At 44.4% G+C, this 13797-nt stretch overlaps 1 protein-coding gene across 1 annotated transcript; it reads left to right on the top strand.

Annotated features, from left to right (window-relative positions):
* Positions 1–216: 216 nt before the first annotated feature.
* Positions 217–10003, top strand: LOC111245723 (uncharacterized). The gene has a single exon (XM_022794423.2). The coding sequence runs from the start codon at positions 7718–7720 to the stop codon at positions 8657–8659; it is 942 nt and encodes a 313-aa protein (XP_022650158.1). The 5' UTR covers positions 217–7717; the 3' UTR covers positions 8660–10003.
* Positions 10004–13797: the final 3794 nt, after the last annotated feature.

Below are 13797 nucleotides of genomic sequence, written 5' to 3'. Positions count from 1 at the left end.
GCCCTCTAACATGAGCAATCAACACCTCAATATCTAAAGAAGCATGGCTTTCGGGTATCCGGCGGTAGTTCGAAATCATCTGCTAATTAACAATCGCCATTTTAGAACAAATACTGTTTTCTATTCCTGTCGCGTTTGCTGCCAACATCATCGCCATGATAGATATTGATTAGCCCCTTGTTCATGGCTGTCGAGCGACGTTCAGTGCTCTGCAGTCTCACATTGATAATTACCGTAAAAGACCCTCGTCTTAGCGCGACGTCACAGTCCTATTGATTCAACCGTTAGCTCAGTGCGCGGATAATTTTGCCATTGGTGCTCTCGACTTCACGCCCAGTTGTGTTCGCTTCAATTAGAGACCAGCCAAGATGGCTAAGCAGCTCGCCTGCGTACCTCTGCTTCAGACATACAAGCGGAGACCAAAATAGGGGAGAAGTTGTGGCCCGTGCCCTCGTGAATAAGATCCTACGTTCGCTCGTCCGCTGAGTGGACGCGAAACAGAAAGCAATACGAAGCTTGCTTTAGCCACGTGTGATTTGGTTCCATGCTGTGATTTACGATTGACTATAGGTCGTTGCCTGCTAGGAGAAGCTGGTGACGGGATACTTCGCCCCCGGCTATGGGCACGGTTATGTTGGTCTCTCTAAGGAGCAATCTTAGATCGATCGAAAAGTATTGTGCATATAGCACACGCAATACCTGGCCCAGCCTCCAATATAAAACGATATTTTAATTTCGCATCATTAACTTAATTTCTATTCTGGCTTTTTATCTCGAATAAGAGTTCATATTGCATATGGAAAGGCGCAGTTCGGAGTTTCTTGTCGGTAACGCGAGATGATCTTCAAACAACGAGCCCAATGCGTAGAGTATCGAACACCATCTATATCAGCGTAATTACAACCGTGAAGTTTGTCAAATGTAAGTAGACGCTGCTGGTACTGTTGTTATCCCCATAGCCTCTACCACGTCAATAGGCTGCATTGGAACAGTAGCCTGTCTCAGAGAAACCATACTTGTACCTGGCATAGATTATAGGCTTGCAGATGTGTCTTCTCAAGCACCATGATTGTGACATAAGCTTTGCTGAATGTTTGCGCGACAATTTGCCTGTTACTATCCTACGTTGATCTTCGCTCTTCTTTACATTATGACATTTGGAGTTTAGTTCCGCTCGGTCTACGGCGACGGCAGCTATGAATCGTCCACACGAACGGTACTCGATCTCTTTTAGCTTCATTCTTCCAGGACAGCTCTTTTACATCAATGATGATGCTGCTGTAACTAACTCTACTCTTTGTTTCGCTTGCGCGAAAAGCGGAGATAGATCGATCGATCTATGAAATCGTTCGGAAGAGATTTGAACGATTTGCTAGGACGAGCGGCGGAATGATATATCCTGACTCGTCCATCGCCACAGCTACGCCTGATTCTCGCATTAGTTGTATTGAAAGAATGCTCAGATAAGGCACATGCGGGTTCAAAATGGAAGCCATTGTTGTGTGCGAGATCGCAGCGACGTTGCGAAGCGGAGAGGTCTGCCCATCCTATATGACGCGAAGCGCGGGCGATAATGGCCGGCATTACCAATCAGGCACGCTCGTTAGTATATAGTCTTCCGAAGATCATCGTTAATATGAGTTTTCCACCGCACACTGGTGACGTAATATTGCCGTCCGCCAAAATAGACATATTGTAGAATCATTATAGCACTGTGAAAAGAGGCGAGCGTAAAAACTGGGGGAAAGAAAGAACAGGCATATTTAAATAGAAGTGAGGATCACGCTATCGATAACGGATGACGAAACTATTATACCTTTGCAAGATTTTTTTAATTTAAAATTCCAATATATCGAGACGGAAACATAAAATATTAGAGCTTTAGCAACGCCGAAGATATTGAGTGTATGCCGAGTATAGAGAATATATGTGGAGGGATACATAGCAGCGGAGTTTCTCTTAATACCACTAAGGTCAGTCTTCAGTCATCAGGAGAGAAGAATATCTGTATTTTTTAAAAAACCCAAACTTTTGTGTGAACACGTACCGTTTTCTATTGGTGCGACAAATAACGCTTATATCTACTTATTTAGCTTTATTTATATACTTTCCGTTGTTTACCATTGGATTGTCCAGGGACTGGACGTAATGCTCAAAAAGAACCGATTTGCTTTTCTGCTCATTATAGTTTAATCAGCGCTCAAAAGATGCTACTATCAAACATCAAATCGGTATAATTTTGCTGACTAAAGGACTAAAGCTCTTTTCAGGGTCTTCATACGTATCCCGCCCATGAAGGAGGAGCAAATCGCTTACAAAACCTTTTCTATCATATAGAAACGTTTTCCTAGCTTAATTAACAGCTAATAGTTACTGTATCACATTAAATCATGATATGGATAATCTGATTATCGCCGACGACGTTCGAAACCTTTGTGTAATTTAATGTTGAAATCTATTTCATAAAAGCAGTAGGGCTAAACGTGTGGCCTTATTTTTTAATGTATTTGTTTACTTTAAAAAGAGAATTGTCAATTGCTGCTACCATATCTTTCGCAGATGAAGCCGAAAAATAATGAACCTTAGTGGATGCATGTTATAGCTACCCAACACAGAAGCTAAGTAAATTGGATTTCCCCTCGGGGTAGGCGCTATATATATATATATATATATATATATAATTCCCTTTTGCAATGCAGTTCCCCTTCCACTAATGGCTCTAATTACATTATCATCGTACGAGCTAAGCTCACCTTTTTCACAACACCACTACGAAACACTATTCCGAAGCGTAGCACCCCTCGCTTCTGCAGTCTTCGCGAGCTTGATCTTATCTCGTATCACAACCACAGCGCACAAAGGGAATCTTCCCCAAGATATGACCCTTCCCTCAGCCAAACTTCCTTGGCTAAAATACCTTTCCTTCACGCTTTCTTCGTCAGGCCCATCTTCAAAGGCGAGGCCCTGAAGTTTGTCTTCGTACGTCTCCAATGTCTGTCAGGCCCCCAAGCCACTTGGATGCCCCGTCTCCTGGGCCTCCTGCAACTGCAAGGGGCATCCCGATAGGCTAGTCAGTAGCAGGAGAACGTCGCTAGCTTAAGACAGGAGAAGCTCGTAGTGTGAGCATGATGAAAGGGCCAACAGGGTAGGTTGGCTTGTGGGCCCATCGTGTGCGTTCCAATAGCCAATAATCTGTCTCCAAGAACCTAAGTGCCACGAAGACACTTGTATGGCATCATCCCCTATCCCCAGCTCCTGCACCGTCGCCACTCGTTTAGTCCACAAATCTTCGATTGCACACTTCACACATTCTCACACATACACAATGGCTGCCACACATATAGACACAGTCGCACGAGCGCACCCACAGGAACAGATCCCGACCTCCGACCAACCTCATCGCTCTTCCTCATTCTCGCGGTTTTCTTGGTAGTGAGTCCTGAAACAGCCACGGAACAAAAGCGAACCCGGACTCATGAAGGTGCTGCTAGAGCCGACGCCTTCGAGCCTGCGGCAGCACTCCCTGCTGGCCGTTTGCTTGTTGCTTATTGCTCAGCTAACAAACTCCGTAAACGGCAGTAGGCATCATCCACTTCCATCAACTACTTGCAAGATGTACGACCAGTACTCTGAGACTGCTCTAAGACACTGCTGTTGCATGATAGCAATATCGAACTGACTGTCGAGCAGCGAATGGGTGGACTCAACAAAGCGATTGTGCCTACGGAGGCGACGAAAGCAATAATCGCAGTAGACAATTCTTGTCAGGCTACTGCTACAGGTCCTGATAGGTCTACAGGAGGCGCCAGCGATTTGAGAACGATGGAGTGAGCGTCAGTTAGTAAGCCACAAACAGGGGGCTACTGACAGAAGGTTGACGGTGTCCGGGAGACCACCATCAGCAGCACTAACTGAGAATTGGCCCGAGGCTGTTTGTGGCCAACCACAAGCGAATGACAACTGCAAGCCTAGGAACGGGAGGGGGCTGAGGGGAACTAGGGTAGAAATACGGAAGAAACTTGTCCGAACTGTGGTTAGTTTGGTTCGGTTTGCCCCGCCTCGCTTCTCTACGAGACATTGCAAATGCTCCTTCACAGCAAACGCTTATAGACTTACTATGGGGTACTGAAGTAGTGCTTCCCTTGGGACGAGACACTCTACTGTCTTGTTGCAGCCTGCTAAAAGAGTAGGGGGACATGTGAATAAGAGGCAGTGGCCTTAGTCGGACAAAAGCTACCATCGATGGTCATTCATGGATTAACGTGCTCTTACTTTTTGCTATAGATTGCAGTATTTTTTAGCTAACGGATCCGCGCCCTACAGATCCTATGTTTAATACAATTTGTGGAGATACATCAATGCTGATGTTTCAGTTTGACAGACGGGTAGCACTGATTAGGCCTACCTCTATATGCGTTAGCTACGTTAACTATAAGCGGAGAATACTATGCAATGTTATGATGGGACTTGTACCGCTACGGTTGACATAGTCAACTTATAGGCAGCCCGAGTCTTTAAAATACTAGTAATAACATTGTGGTTTTTCATTGTCTAGTTATCAACTTAATTCGTTCAACAATAGGTCTATATAACGTTATATTTGACGATGTATCAATAGACTGGAATATTGATGCCATACTTAAATTTGGCCTTTTCTCGCATTTTCTTCGTAAAAGTTAACCTGAGTGTTCCTGAATTTGTGTTACTGCCTGCATCTAATCTTTGGGTTTGGGCACACATCGTAGTCTAGGTTCAAATTCGAGCGTAGACCCACGGTTTGTTTCACGCTGACAGGAGCCAGCCGTCTGATGGAATGGCTAATGGCGATGCCGAACGTAAAAGTCGAGGGGTATACATAGGATTTGTGTTACCACACCACTATTATTAACGATATAAAGACACAGGCATAAATTAGATGAACTTCGTGTGTCCCTTCGGCTTTCTTATCTAGTTAGCCAATGCTCCCACGGATTATTATGGGATGCGCACGGTACCTGGTACGACATACCAGACAGGAGACATAAATTCGAGCTATTTTATCAAAAACACAACTTCGATTTTGGTATATTTATGGATAGTATTATCAGATTTGGCAGAAGCTAAATTGTTTACAACCAGTTAATGTTGTTTCGTCCTCTAAAAACAGATTAGCCCTGCCGTGAGGTAAGGTATTGCAGGAGCAGTGAAGTTGCATGAGCACTTATCGCAAAAGTGATGTTTGAGCATACACAGCTGCATTAAACTCTTCAAAAGGATACTTCGTTACATTATGGATACTAGTAAGTGAGCGAAGGGCTTAATTTCCAAAACGCGGACTATCGGACTAATCAGCAAAAGATATTTCTACTAAATAGTGCAGTGTCCTGATCTGCATGATATTGTTTCATTCTAAAATGCATTACGGATCCTTTTATCCGAGCTAAGTTTGTAGTTTCCAGTTGCTGCGTTTGTAACTAAAAGAGACTCTTGTTACCCAGCCAAAAAGACCAAGGCAGCTGCCCACGTAGGCTTGAATTTATTGCTATATATATGCGTGCAGTCTTTGCTGTCGGTGCTTCTATTATTTTTGCTCTACAGATCAGTCTTTGCCTCGCTTGATGATTGTGAGTCAGATCAGACAGCAAGAAAATAGGACGGGTAAGTGACTGTGAGACGAGGAGCACGACTCCTTTAAATCATATTTTCAATCTACCACCCTCTTCGTTGCATATAACAGGCGACAGTGACTGGTACATACAAATCGACAGCTAAAGTGGATCTCCGAGGTGTCACTATTGGCGCTGCTACCGTTTGTGTCGAGTGCTTCACAAACTATTCTTTCCTCGCTAGAGAGAACTAGATCCATCCGATGCCGGCTAGTTCGTTGGGTCGCTTGTTTCTTCAAACATTTAGCCTTCAAAGTTAGTGTAGTCGCACCCTTCCCTTAGTCCTGGCTTCCCTAAAGCGTTTAAAGAGCACATGATATCGTTTGTGCCGGTAAAGACCGGTCGCTTTCGTGTTCGCCGTCCACTAATTCGTTCGTCGGCGGAGCATAAACAGAGATCTTACTTAAACTTCATTCGACTGCTATCGTTCCGAAGATCTGCCTATCTGTCCTGCTCGCATAAATATACATATATTTGTTCATGTTTCACGTGCGTGCATGTGTGAGGCCATGCGTCTGTTTCAGTGGGGTTTTTGTCTCGCGCGACTCAGAGAAGCTATAATATTAAGGCCCAACCAAAAGAAAACGTTGTCCTTCATTTGCTGCTGTTTGCTCTCGCCACCACTAACGATTGCAAACCCAAAATTCCCAACAGCTCTGAACTCTCTAAGCTCATTTTGTTCGTGTACTCACAGCACCCTAACGCCGCAGTACAACAACATAGTACCCTCAATAATGGCTCCTAGTGGGACATTAGGTATCCAAAAGGCTGCCAGCCCTCACGAAGGGAAACGCTGCAGCTTTGTATTCAGCCTACCTTCGCTCTACCATAATGTACATCCTTGTAGCGCCATCGTTATCCCTGTCATCGTCAAATGAAACATCACAATATTCCTACATTAATAATAGCACAAAAATCGGCCCGTTGTCTACTACTGCTGTTGATGGCGCTGTCGATGATGATGACGACAATGCTCCTGAGCTGCAGGCACTTCTCTCTTGCCTGCTTCTTGTTCCTAGCCTGTGTCCTGTGTCAGCGTCTCGCTCTCCCTTTTTGTTTCCTGATACCACGACGCTAGCCCTGTCAGGGAGTCTGTCCCGCTGCTGCTACCGCTGGCCTAACTTAGGCCAGCCCTGGAGCGAGGCCGGGAAGCAATATTCGCAGTACATAGCTCGACTCGTTTCTTCAGTCGTCAGGCGATCAGGCGGTAGCGCCAGAAGCAGGCGACTCTTTGGTTTGCAGGCAGGTCTCCGGCATCGTTGCACACTCTTCATCTTACCAGTTATCCTCTACAGAGCACTCCTTCCTGCAGTCTCCGTACATATCTAAGCCAACGTAGGGTACCACCCCCATCGCACCCCTGAACGCGACGGGGGTCTAGAGAGGAAAGCAGCGCTTGAGAGATTCACCGACAGGCCGTTGAGTTAGCGTACAGCTGAGCTAGTGGCCAGCCAGCCGGGTTTCTTCTCCATTCTACCATGCTGTACCGCTGCTGCGGTGGACAAATATTTTCAGCCAACAACAAAGTATCTCGTGGGAGGAGCCTGGGCGGCAGAGGCTCCGCCCCGCACGGTAGCCGAGGGAGGTGCTAGAGCGCATACACTCGACCGTGCTGAGAAGAACGCGATTCAATCGGAGACCGATCTCGGCACGAATCGGATGCATTGGTTACTCGGCGATAGCTACGAGACGAGTTGGCCAAGACGACGACGACGATCGTTACTACCATTGGTGTTAACGAAGAGTGTGTGATGGTGGCTCCAAGAACGGGAACAACCCAAGCACGAACAAAACGAACGTGTGAACTCTAAGTATAAAGTTAACACAAAAATTAAAAATAAGTCGCTACAACAAGGACGACGGACAGACAAACGCAGTGGTGCTCCAAATCGGTTATCAGTGTTACTTTCTTCAAGAAGGTTACCTTGAATTAGATTATCTGAGTCAGCGGGAGTGAACGGGACAAGCTTGAACGTACGTAACAGCTATTGGCTTTATAACACAATATTTTGTCAACGTGAAGTCTACAGCAAACAGGTGTCGATACAGGGACAGTAGCAGCTGTAATTATCATGGACACAAAGCCCGAAATGCCAACGCTCCCGCTTAACGCTAATCAGTTGCTAACTTTTGCCCAAAAACTTAACCAAGGACAGTTCGGTGCTGGAATCGATATGGAAAGTCATAAATATGATGACGATTCGTCCGATGACGAACTGCCCATTCAGGTAACAGACGAAGAGGAGGAACTCGCTATGTCTAAGGATGGCCATATTGCTGACGGCCAAAAAGGTAACAAATCGCATCTCGTCAAGCCCCCCTATTCATACATTGCTCTGATCACAATGGCAATCCTGCAGTCGCCCGGACGCAAGCTGACACTTAGCGGCATCTGCGATTTTATCAAGAACCGCTTTCCGTACTACAGGGAAAAATACCCGATGTGGCAAAACTCGATTCGACATAACCTGTCACTCAACGACTGCTTCATGAAGATTCCCCGTGAGCCGGGAAATCCTGGCAAAGGCAACTACTGGACACTAGATCCAGCCAGTGAGGATATGTTTGATAATGGCAGCTTCCTGCGGAGACGTAAACGCTACAAACGCCAGCAGCCGGATCAGCAGGCATTGCTTGTGCGGGAACAGATGTTTCTTGACGCCCTTCGACAGCATCATCCGTTCGGGCCACCAGCACCGAACGGCTTGCCAGCCCAGCTGCAGATGCAGCTTCAGCAACAGATCTCCTCAGCGTACCCGTTACTGCCTCCATTATTTCCGCAGGTGCCTCTCCTGCCTCCACTGCCGATCAACGTGAAGATGTCGCCGCCCTCGGCCCCGGTCTCCCCTTCAGCAACGCCTTCGTCGCCACCATTGAAACCTTCAGCCAACTTCTCAATTGACGCACTTATCGGTGGTGACTCGCGTTCCAGTCGGTCACCTACATCGTTACCTTCGCAACTTCCCGCCCTATCCTCGTTAGCACTTCCCTTACCGCTAAGCTGGATCCGATGAATGCCTCGCACCAAACAGATCAATGGCGACTAGGTGACTGCGTGAAGTTCTCGTCTCTGAAAAAATGGGGTGTAGTACGATATCATTTTCTACTTTTGGACTAAGTCATGTGCTACTGACCCTTGGCCGAACGAGTATCTGTGCGCCATTGTCATCGAACGTTGTAAAATTAGGGACAGTGGTAAGGTACAAGAAAAGCCACATCCTTGTCCTTCCTGGGGCACTGCTGTACGGCTCCGCAAATTGACGCGGAGAATGCGACGCCGCGAAACAGAATGTAAATAGAGGATTGAACAATGATGAAATTTAGTTCGTTAAGGCTCTTCGAATTGATGTAGCTACCGACCCCGATGTCCATACCTAACCAATAACGCACCATTTTTATTATTGTGCCAAAGATCAGACCTGAAAAATCTGATTCCGAGCGACCATTCTGAGCGGCTGCGGTCGTCCACATCGCTCTCGTAGCACTTCATGACTTCAGTATCTGTATACGGCGACGTCAGTAAACGATTCGTTTTATTGGGAAGCTAATGATAATGATGCGCAGAGCCAGTCTGGGTACAGAAAGCCCGCAGTGAATATGTATTCTGATAGTAGTATATGTATTTTCACTGTGTTCCTTGTGATAGCTGTTGGGATTGATCTCTTAGTATTATAATTATTATTGAGAAACATTAGTCCTAGTGCTATTTCAATTTCACAAAGAAAAAAAATGTCACACAAAATAATTTGTACATATATATAGATAGTAGATAAGTATGAAATGGACCGCGTATACATGAGTAATATGTGGACAGCGAAACAGATGCTGAACTACACAATAGGACGCTAGCGGCTAACTGTTGTATAGAAACAAACATGTATATAAATTTAATCGCTTCTATATAGAAGTATATATAAATACATAAATTGATAATTATAATGATAAATATGGTAATGATGGCCAGTACCGGTTGTCATTTGGGATGTCCAACTAAATATATAGCAGCGAGGTAAAGAAAATATATAAAGACAGATAGACTTATACGACAAGACGATATCCCAATGTGTGTAAAATAACTTATGTACTATAGCAACAAAATACGATCAACGGAAGAAGGTGGCGGAGAACGGAAGATACGAAACTGAGAAGTTGACTAAACTCAAACAAAGTTAGTAACGAAGAGAGTAAGTTAATGATAATAGAACGGATAAAACCAAAATCGACCAATTCGAACAATTCATTACCAATGATGACTAGAATATAACTAAAAACAGTGGTAATAAATCGCATAGCAATATCGGATGCAATATCTGAAGTAGATCGTTTCCTCAATTTATATGCGTAATATATTTATATACACTAACTTTTTCAACTTATTGAAACGGTGTCATTTGGTAGTTCCTCGTCGCACGCAAAACCGTACGAGAGCTCTGTTATTTAGGAACGTTTATTTAGTGTTGAGACAAAAAAAAAAAAGGAAAGCTCAGTTGAGCTTACGGCAAAGACCATGGATCATTCCTTCATGGCCCCAATTATGATTCTGTGGATAAACTGTTTCGTACTTCATGCCCGATGCGACGTTTAAAGCTACTTCCACCATGTTGGTAAACGATTGTACAGTTTATACCAAATAGCCAGATCTCGATCGTCTCAAGCGATATATATACGTAACCTTTAGCCATCTACTGACAATGATATACCAATCGATGTTTTTCTAACTTCAAGCATATAGTATGACAGATTTTCACTGGTGGCAATTGGATGGGTTTTTCAATGTCTAGTTCAATCTTAGCATCAAGTTATTTCATAGAACCGGTTCACAATATAGTTCATATATGTATCCGCATAGATATGATAATAATTAAACGTCGGCCCTACCGCCCATCAGCGTATGTCTGTATACTCAGCTAGTGCTATTTTGAAGGCTGATGAAGTTACTGTCGCTGGTATCAGCATGGTATGAAATGCTACAAGGTAGGAACCGTAGTGAAAGGGTCTTACGGAAAACCAGATTAATTTGCAGAACTGCGGATAGACAAATGCCTAATGGCAGTCCATCGCATCGTCCGTCAGCCGTTGTTTGGCTTAGGTATAAATCCTCGCAGGTTTAAGTAACGAAGGTTGTATTTTAACCGCATTGAAGGTGGGGTTTGCAGCTTTATTGCATGGCGTGACTAGTAAATGTCATCTAATATGTAAGGTTTGTTTCCGCCAATATATCACATAGTAAAAAAACGTCCATAAACTAACTCGGCTCTTAGCTTTTTGAAACTACCCTAAAGTAGCCAACTTAAACGTTCAAGTTTTACGTCCGGCACCGCCGTTAAAAAGGCTATTCCATAAGATGACAGCATGAGACGAAGTGCGTCTATGTCCGGATTTGAATCCAGATTAACGCGTGCCCCTAGCACGCAAATACGGCACTTGATACGTCAACACTTGAAATTATCTAACGTTGTTTGATCTGCGCATTCAGCTGATTCTAAAAGAGATGTATAACGTGCTTGTTAATCAGATAGCAGGTTTGTAATTCTTTACATGTATTCATATATATATATATATATATATATATATATATGAGTACTTGCAGTACAACTTGAAAACATGCATGGACGTGTTTGGTTGAAAAAGGTTGCTCATAAACATGGCTTAAGAACAAAAGAGCATTTGTCAAATGCCTGCACACAGCGGTAAAGTTGGCGTAGCATAAACATACATATATATACTGATTCGTATCCCTGTAAACACACACACAAAGATAGTCCACGAGTAACAATGAGTCCGACACGTAACGTGTTACCTTTAATGGGTCTAAAAAGTACGGATCGAACTGAAGTCCCTTGATTTCTTCTCCTAGCAGAATATTTAGCGTCCCCAGAAATGCTATGGATGAATAATGAAATGGATATCATATGGATCGAGTGTCAATGGGGGGAAACAATCGGACGATAAGAATGTCCCGGAAGAGGCAAGGCCATCTCGCAAAGCTTACTCTGCAGCAAGTTATGTTACTTCACACGTTTTGAGCGCATATGGTCCATGGTAGGTTTTGACTGGGACAATCCGTCGCGGGTCATATGGTAAGACCGGGAACTGGGCGCTAGATAAAACTTTTAATTTTAAAAGAGCGTGCAGTTCGCGAATAGCTCCGGCCGAGGACTTTGAGCTGGGGACCTCCGAGACCCACGAGAAGTAAGTGGACAAAGAGCAAATAAAAGCCGTGCTCGGAGCGATTTACGCTGTCCTATGTTCGGTGCAAGACTTAAGCATTACCGGTATTAAGGCCGCCAGCAGCAGCTGCAGGAGCAAGTGGCACTAGACGCTGGTGGCGAAGTATATCGGCAGGATAAAGGGGCTTTGCCCCAACAAGCTCTGGAATGATACTTTTTTTCGAAAGAGAACAAAACGGTCCGGAGACCGAGATGGAGGGGAAACACAGGGCCACCGCTAAATTTTCACAGATTGATTAAAATCAATTAGTCGTTGCTAAACGAACGTTGGTGGTACACATACATATATTCTGCCTTGGCGCTGATAATAACACCGTCCACAGACATTCCACAGGCTACAATTAATTGTATTTTATTACGCTGCATCGAGCTTTACGACACAACTAGGTAGGTAAAAATGGTCCCCATATAAAAATCGCTATATGGTTATCATCTAATATGTGACCAGTGTCAATGATACGAAGCTTGGAGAGAATGATATCAAAAAGTAACGAATACTAGTTGGAAGGACAAGTTATAGTGCATGTATAAAGCGACCTTAGCACATGTAAAAATTGCCGGTAGCTGCAGAACGCGCGAACGTTCGGCTTCCAAATGGTAAAATGGCAGTCTGAATGGAATTGCAAAATATGACGGTGATCGGCCACGATAATACTTGTGCTGCAAACATTACGGCCAACAAGACTTCGATTTGGTACACTTCGATGACCGTACCATTTGACGTAATCATTTGACGTCCAAAGTGTACGTTTAATAATGACGTTTGCTTTTTTTGCTAATTGTCCGCACTCATGCCAGTTCTTAAAAATTTTGCGATGCTGTTCCGTAAACCTATCAACTTCTAACTTGTACTTTAACGTCTACTTGCACCGGGTCTCTTTACCAGTTCCTGTCATTATTTTTATCGTCGTGCATCATCCAAGCATTTTCACCGTGAAGCTGCAACGCTACAAACGTGCACATATACAGATTTATCTTTTGGCTCTTTAATAGCGTCCTGTAAAATGAGACAAAGGCTTATTTTTTAAAAAAACTATTTTCGAAAAATAAAAAATGCACATTCCTCAATTATTTGTATTCTATTTTGTGGCTTGTGTTTTTTGTTTCTGAAAGGTCAACTATCGTAGGGCGGCTTTTGCCGGCATGGCCAACTGATGCACAGTAAATTCACTTGAGTCGAGATGGTTCCCGTATGATTTACATCGTTGCACGATGTTATGTATTGTTATTGTACACTTAAGCAGCAATTATAGATTCACCTTTTCTTCTGTGGCCGTTTCCAGAGTTTAGTTACGCCCGTCGCCCACCCCTCGCGGGTAGCTGCGGCGGCTCAAAATCACGTATCGCTCCGCCAATTGTTTACGCTCGGTATGGGACGGTTTCTGCTCGTTGTCTCGCCTTATTATATTGTTCGTGTATGTCCTAGATTTTACAACCGGGACGGGGTCCCCACAACTTGGCCGCTAGTTTAGCAGCGGGCTTCACTATTTCCACGGTAGTCGTACACCCTCATCCAATACAATTCGTAGTTAGGATTAGTACTGGAAAGAGATGATTCTCTCTATATCTATATAGGTGGTGGTTCCATAGCTGCGGTTATGCGAAGCGGCTGTGGACAGCGAACGGTGGGTAACTAGCTGGCTCACCAGTCATCGCGAATATATATTTATTTAAATGGAAACGAGGGTGAGTTTATTTGTGGCCAATGCACCGCTAAAATACTGACACCGCTAGTCCAATTGCCAATAGATTATCAACAGGGTCGTCGAATGGCTGGCCGTAAATCGCCGACGGAGTCAGTCATAGGTCATATTCGGCCTCTGCTATATACGAATGCGATATCGACAATAGCCAGCGATAGTCCTCTGTGTCTCCGTCTTTTACTAAGCGCATTAATCTCCTCCCCGACGCCGACGACTTGT

Source organism: Varroa destructor, unplaced genomic scaffold (assembly GCF_002443255.2).
Source record: "Varroa destructor unplaced genomic scaffold, Vdes_3.0 BEIS01000002.1, whole genome shotgun sequence".
NCBI classification, from domain to species: Eukaryota; Metazoa; Arthropoda; class Arachnida; order Mesostigmata; family Varroidae; genus Varroa; species Varroa destructor.
This window is presented reverse-complemented; position numbering and strand designations above follow the sequence as displayed.

Coding starts and splice junctions, on each gene's coding strand:
- LOC111245723 (XM_022794423.2), top strand. CDS start 7,718: ATGGACACAAAGCCCGAAATGCCAACGCTCCCGCTTAACGCTAATCAG.